Source organism: Dictyostelium purpureum (assembly GCF_000190715.1).
Source record: "Dictyostelium purpureum unplaced genomic scaffold DICPUscaffold_12, whole genome shotgun sequence".
In the NCBI taxonomy this organism is placed as follows: Eukaryota; Evosea; class Eumycetozoa; order Dictyosteliales; family Dictyosteliaceae; genus Dictyostelium; species Dictyostelium purpureum.
In genome coordinates this window covers 156,257-162,967 of record NW_003519349.1, presented here as the reverse complement: position 1 = coordinate 162,967, position 6,711 = coordinate 156,257, and the positions used below count along the sequence as shown (strand labels likewise).

General features: G+C 24.4%; 3 protein-coding genes across 3 annotated transcripts; 2 read left to right on the top strand and 1 right to left on the bottom strand.

Annotated features, from left to right (window-relative positions):
- Positions 1-1,294: 1,294 nt before the first annotated feature.
- DICPUDRAFT_74736 (uncharacterized protein) lies at positions 1,295-3,391 on the top strand (the record flags this gene model as incomplete). The annotated part of the gene is made up of 2 exons (XM_003283716.1): positions 1,295-1,297; positions 1,382-3,391. 2 exons carry the CDS (start codon positions 1,295-1,297, stop codon positions 3,389-3,391), a joined length of 2,013 nt encoding a protein of 670 aa, XP_003283764.1.
- Positions 3,392-3,832: 441 nt separating this feature from the next.
- On the top strand, positions 3,833-4,852 carry DICPUDRAFT_74735 (uncharacterized protein; the record flags this gene model as incomplete). The annotated part of the gene is made up of 2 exons (XM_003283715.1): positions 3,833-3,861; positions 3,940-4,852. The coding sequence occupies 2 exons, from the start codon at positions 3,833-3,835 to the stop codon at positions 4,850-4,852; spliced, it is 942 nt and encodes a 313-aa protein (XP_003283763.1).
- A 105-nt stretch (positions 4,853-4,957) lies between these two features.
- On the bottom strand, positions 4,958-6,513 carry DICPUDRAFT_26374 (uncharacterized protein; the record flags this gene model as incomplete). The annotated part of the gene is made up of 2 exons (XM_003283685.1): positions 4,958-6,201; positions 6,318-6,513. 2 exons carry the CDS (start codon positions 6,511-6,513, stop codon positions 4,958-4,960), a joined length of 1,440 nt encoding a protein of 479 aa, XP_003283733.1.
- Between the last annotated feature and the right edge of the window lie 198 nt (positions 6,514-6,711).

The window sequence follows — 6,711 nt, the reverse complement described above, 5'->3', positions numbered from 1 at the left end:
ATACATAATAAATAATAAACCAATAGAAAAAAAGAAAAAAACCACAAATCAAAATGATATAGATATCTAATTTAATTTTCTCTTTTGTTGTTTTCTTAAAATAAAAAGTTTTTGATTTCTTTTTTTTTTATTTTTTTTTTTGAAAATTATTTTTACCCTTTTGTTTCTTTTTTTTATTTGTACAAAAAAAAAAAACATGCAACAAAGCTATATAAAGGTATAACAAGATATACAAACTATATATTATATCATACCTGTATAATAAAAATAAAAACTTTTCTTTCTTTCTTTTCTTCCTTTTTTTAAATTCTAAAAAATGTATTTTCTTTTATCTCTTTTGATATATTTGTGTGAAGAGAGGTGAAAAAAAACAAAATGAAAAAAAAAAAAAAAAAAAAAAAAAAAAGAAAAAAGTATATAAATTGATGTGTTGCTTTATTTGTTGTAATGTTTGGTTAAAAATTTTATTTTTTTATTTTTTTTTTTTAAAAAATTTTAAAATAAAAAAAAAAACGAAATTTTTTTTTATTTATTTTTTTTTAATTATTATTTTTTTTTTTATTTTGATTCTTTTTAATTCTTTCATTTATTCTTTGAGGATCCCATTTTAATAATCGAGAGTGTCGCCCTGTCTATGTATGAATTTGGTTACCACATTACCAAATAATTATTATAAAGAAAATTATTGCATTAGAATTTTTAAAAAAAAAAAAAAATATTAAAAAATGTTATCTATAACCAGTAAAATCTTATTCATTCCCATATAGATTTTTTTCCCTTTGTTTATTTATTTTATTATTATATTGGTTTATATAATATTAATTTTAATAAATATAGATAAAAATTAACTATTAAAGAATGTTATTCAGATAACTCTTTTATTCTTTTTTTTTATATATAGAACAATATTCCTTTTTTTTGAAGATATTTATTTATTTATTTATTTATTACTTTTTATTATTTTTTTGTTTTAAAAATAAAATTTTTATTTTTTTATTTTTTTATTTTTTTTTTTATGTATTGTTTTTATTTTTTTATTTTTATTATTTTACTATTTTTATTAATTTTGTATACAACATGGATGGTATTAAATAAAACAAAAGTTAATTTATATTTTTTTTATTATTAGTAAATAATCAAATATATAAATAAAAATGATATAAATAATATTTTTAAATTACGGAAAAAATCTCCCAGTTTTTTTTTAAAATTTTTTTTTTTTTTAAAATTTTTTTTATTATTTTTAAAATTATATTTAAATTCATAATTGTATTTTTAAAACATATGTGATAAAATGGTAATTTTCTGATTTTATTTTTTTATAATTTTATTAAATTTTATATTAAATGTTAACATAAATAAAATTTATTTTAAAATTTAGTCTACTTCACCAATGTCACCAAATTCAAAATCGATATCACCTACTAGCAAAAAGGTAGAAAGAATCACATTTATAAATAGATTAGAAAAAGAATTAGAGGGAATATGTAAATCTAATGAAATGATACTTGGTGCCGTACCATTACAAATCGACGATTCATATAATTCTGTAACATCATTATTAAATTGTTTAGAAGATTTAAGACCACAAAGCCAAAAGAGTTTTTCAAAATCAAATTTAAAGATTATGGAATTAGAAAAATCAATAAATCAAATTAAAACCAGAATCAGAGATAACCAAATAAAAAAAAATAATATACAACTTCAAAGAGAATTAGAAAAAGAATTAGATACTAAATTATTACAATTGGACGAGTTAACCAGAAAGTTTCAAACCTCTTTAATGAGTTCTACCCAACAGCAACAGCAAAGTCAGCAACAACAACAGATAAATATAAATGATAGACAAAATTTATTTAAATCAATCAAGTCCAGTTTATCAAATTTACAAATTTCAAATCAAAGAGTATATCAGTTAACAAATTCATTTTATTCAACATTAAAAGGATATTTTAATTTATTACTCGAGATTTCAAATAGAATACCCGCAATGAGAGGTGGCATTGATATAGTTGGTGTTGTCAGTATAGGTCAAGATGATAGTACAGAAATTTTAGAAAGAATGTGCGATTCGATTTATGAAAGTAGTAAGGTTGCATATACATTTATGGGTGAGATTCCTTCTTTTGAAAAACAATGGTATAGTTATCACTTTAAAATATTTGAAAGGGTAATGGACCGGGCAAGTGAGGATAGTTTTGATGATACAGCAAGTAATGGTAGTGGCAGGGGTAGCGGTAGAGGAAAAAAACAACAAAAAGGTATTTTAGCAGTTCTAAAACGTTTCAAAGGTAGTTCATATAGACAGTCAATTAATTTATTAGAGAAAATTGAAGTTATGGAGTATGAAAATGAATTGCAACAAAGATTAAATCAAAATTTATTAAATAATACATCACAAATTTATAATAGTCATAAATTAAACTTTAATCAACAATCACCGCAACAAAATACAGGACCCAAGGATAATACCATTAAAAGACCAATTGTATATGAACCATTAAACTCATCATTCACAATGATGGATGCTGTGGTATTGGATTTACAAAACCTCTTATCATTCCCAGAGAACGAGATTATCAATCACATTGACACTTTAATAAATAAATGCCAAATGCTATTCGAAACCTTTAACCTCTTAAAGGCTAGATATTCCTATTTCAAAGAAAAGCTTACAAGATGGATAGATAACAATTCAACTATTATCAGAGTAGCATCTTATGAATGCGATGCAGAGTCATTCAAAATACCCGATTTTAGATCAGTACCAGATATTCAATATAAAGTTAAAGTATTATATAAGGTCATGCATTCCTATTTCACAACTTGCCTTGTCGCAACGCCAATGGTCTACTTAACACCAGACTCGTGGAAACTTTCAAGTCACTCTGATTTCCGTTCAGAAAAAAGAGCTCAAATAGATAAGCTTTTATTGGTATTGAAATCAAATTATCCAATAGATTATGATGTATTAAGAAAGTTAATTTTAGAATTTACAGATATTTTAGTTTGTGCTTTAGATATTCAAATCCCATTAATGTTGGAAGTATATGAAGATGATAGCACTTTAACAAAAAGAAAAAATTGGTCCCACGAAAGAAAGCTATTAAAAGAGACAATTTCAAAATCAATACATCAGTTAAAATATTATCAAGCATCAAGTTCCTCAGCTCCACCAGCTAGTTTATCCAATAGTTTTAATAATAATGAAAATAGTGCAACATATCAAGAGTTATTAGGATCAAGTGTAAAAATGTTACAAAGTATTATGCTTCAATTTTTTAAATTTAAACCAATAGGAAGACCACACCTTTACAAGAATGATCATCAATATAAATTAATTTCTGAATCTAAAAAAAGATACGATTACAGAACTTCAATTTTAATTTAAAAAAAAATAAAGTATAATTAAATCAAAACTATTTGAATTTTGAATTTCAATACATTTATAAAATTTTTTTTTTTTTGGTCTGGTTAAAAATTTTTTTATTTTTTTTTTATGGTTTACAAACTTGAATGAATACCATAAACTAATGGTTTTTTTTTTATTGCGGACTATGTTTTTTTTATTTGAAAAAAAAAAAAAGATATTTTTTTTTTTTTTTACTTTCAAGATTTTTATTTTTGGAACAATCTTTTCCTTTTATATTTTTTTTATACTTTTTATTCCAATGATATATTTTTACATTGGAATAATGGTTACAAAATAATTATTTTTAAATAAAAAAGATTATAAAAAAAAAAAAAGTATAAATAGGTTCAAATTTTTTTTTTTTTTTATCAAATCAAAAAATTATTAATAATTTTAAAAAAAGAAATAAATAATAAAAAAATGTCAACAGTTTTAGTTATTGGTGCAGGGTAAAAATATTTTTTAATAAAGATTAATAAACATAAAATTATTATTTTTTTTATTAATTTTTTTATAAAATTTAATAGTGGTTTTATAGGTTCAGAGGTTTCATTAGCTTTAGTTAAGAGTGGTTATAAAGTCTATGGATTGGTTCGTAAACAAGAAGCAGCAAACAACTTATTGAAGAACGAAATTATCCCAATTGTATGCTCTGCTCAAGATACCCAGGTATGGTTACCATTTGCTTTAAAGGTCGATATTATTATTGACACCATTGCAGATCTTTCCGACTATACAACTCCTTTTAAAGTTCAAGAGGCATTGAAAACTGTTCATCAAGAAAGACCAAAAACCTCGATTATCTATACCAGTGGTTCATTAGTTTATGGTGATAATGATTTCTTAGTCGATGAAAACCAACCATATCTCGACCATGGTTTCAGCCAGTGGAGAATCAAGATAGAAGAAGAGTATAAGAAAATTGGTGCCGTAATTATCCAACCAACAATCTTGTATGGAAAGTATCAATCATTTGCAGGTTATTTCTTTGAAGCTGTAGTTAATCAACAAACAAATGGTGTTGTTAAAGTGTATGGTAAACCAGGCTTAACCCAGGGTTTTATTCACATCTACGATCTTGCCAATCTCTATTTGCTAGCAGTAAAGAATGTATCACTCGTTAAAGGACAAGTAATTATTGCAAACTCTTTTAATGAAAAGATTGAAGATTTACTCTATTCAATAGGTAAAGCTGCAAACAAACCAGTTAGCAAAGTCGAGTTTATTCCACCAGTCAAAGAAGCAATTTTTACCGAAGCTTTGACCTTTAATCAAATCTTTTCACACACAAAATCAACACAATTGCTTGGTTACCACCCAACCCAAAAGAGAATCGTTGATGATACCGAGCGTTATTTAAATGCCTGGGTAGCTTCAAGAGATCCAAACTCTGGTATCCAAAAGTTAATCGATTCAGTAGTTCCAAAAAGAGCAGAATAAATTAAGCAATAAAACATAACACATAAAACAAATAAAGTTTATTACTGTTATTGTTATAATCGATTTAAAAGTTTATAAATAAATTGTATTGTTTTTTAATTAATTTTATTTCCATTTAAATTCTAATTTTTTTGATTTTAATTCGTTAATATTATCAAATAAAATATCATATACACTTTCTTCTTCATCTTCATCTTCATCCTCGTCTTCCTCTTTACCACTTTCAATTCTTTGTTGTTCTTTTTCTTGTTGTAACTTTAATTGTTCAGCTTCTTTTTTGATTTGCTCTTCATCTCTTTGATCGTTGCCCATTAATTCGAAAAGTTTGAAGGATGTGTTGTGGTCTACTAAGGATTTGCAAATTTCAAACATGTCCATAAATCTCATATCTACATTGTTGAGTGAAAGGCATTTTAAGTTTGTAATTTTGTTGCTTGAGATCCAATCAATTACAATTTCTTTAGCTTTTCTTCCAAACAAATTGAAACTGATATCTAAATATTCTAAACTATGTTTGGAATGGTGTTGATCGATGACCACTAATTCTTTTAATGACTCTAATGACTCTAATGATAATTTGTTGTAAGCAACATCTAAAAGATTAAGGTTTGGAAGGAAACCCTTTCTAATGGCAGAGATGATACCTTTTAAACCCTCTTCGCCAATGAAGCAGCCTCTTAAAGATAAGTGCTTAAGAGTTGATACTTGTCCTAATTGTTGAATGTTTGTCCATTTCGAGGTGAGATGATGGCCCATTAAAGGATTACCAGTTGCAGTGAATAAAGTACCCTTCCACTTTAAAAGTGAATTGCCTAAAATTTCACCACCAAGTGAACCAATTTCACAATCGTTTAATTCAAGTTCCTTTAAACTATTTGATTCTAATAAGAGTTTAGATAACAATAACGAGCTTTCGTCTTTAATTGGGTTACCACTAAGAACTAATTTTTTTAAGTGTTTACCACTCGATATAATTGTATTGATAAAGCCCTCTGGGACATCACCATCAATTTCATTTCCGCCTAAATTTAAAATTTCTATATTTTCATTTGCTTGAATGATACCCTCCAAGTGAATTAGTGATTCAGAGTCTAAATTGTTTTCACTAAAATTAAAATGTGTAATGCTCTTATTTCCAGTTTCAATTACAATCTCTTTAATAATTCTTAAACTTTCAGAATTGATTGATTGTTTTGAGAAATCTATAGATTTTAAGGTTTTGGATCTTAATACTCCTTTTAATAATATCTCTAATTCGTTGCATTTTAATCCAATGTCTGTGCTACCAATTGATATTGATTTTAAATTTGGATGCTTTTCAATACATTTACCAATTTCTTTTAATCCCTCTAAAATTATAAAAATTAAAAAAATTAAAAAATTATAAAAATTAAAAAAATAAAAAAATAAATTAATATTTATGTTTTTATTTAAAAAGATTATTATATTAATATATTAATTTTACCCAACCCTAAATCATGGCCGTGCATGTATAATTCAACTAAAGATTTGTTTTCACCTAAACCATTTTTAAATTCAATTACATTGGTTTCGTTAATTGGCATAAATGCCGGAATAAGGAATAATGATTGGATTGAATTTTCTTTTAATTGATTGATAATTCTGCTAATTTGTGATGTATTTATTTGACCCCAAACCATTTTATTACTTTCTCACTATTTTTTAAATATTATTTAAAATATAAATAATAAATTATGAAAACTTTTTTGAAAAAAAAAAAAAAAAAAAAATAGAAAAAAAATAACAAAAAATTTATAATATTATGTGTATATATTTATATATGCACAAAATTCTATAAATAAAACAAATCTGATCACACAATAATAATCAATAAAAAA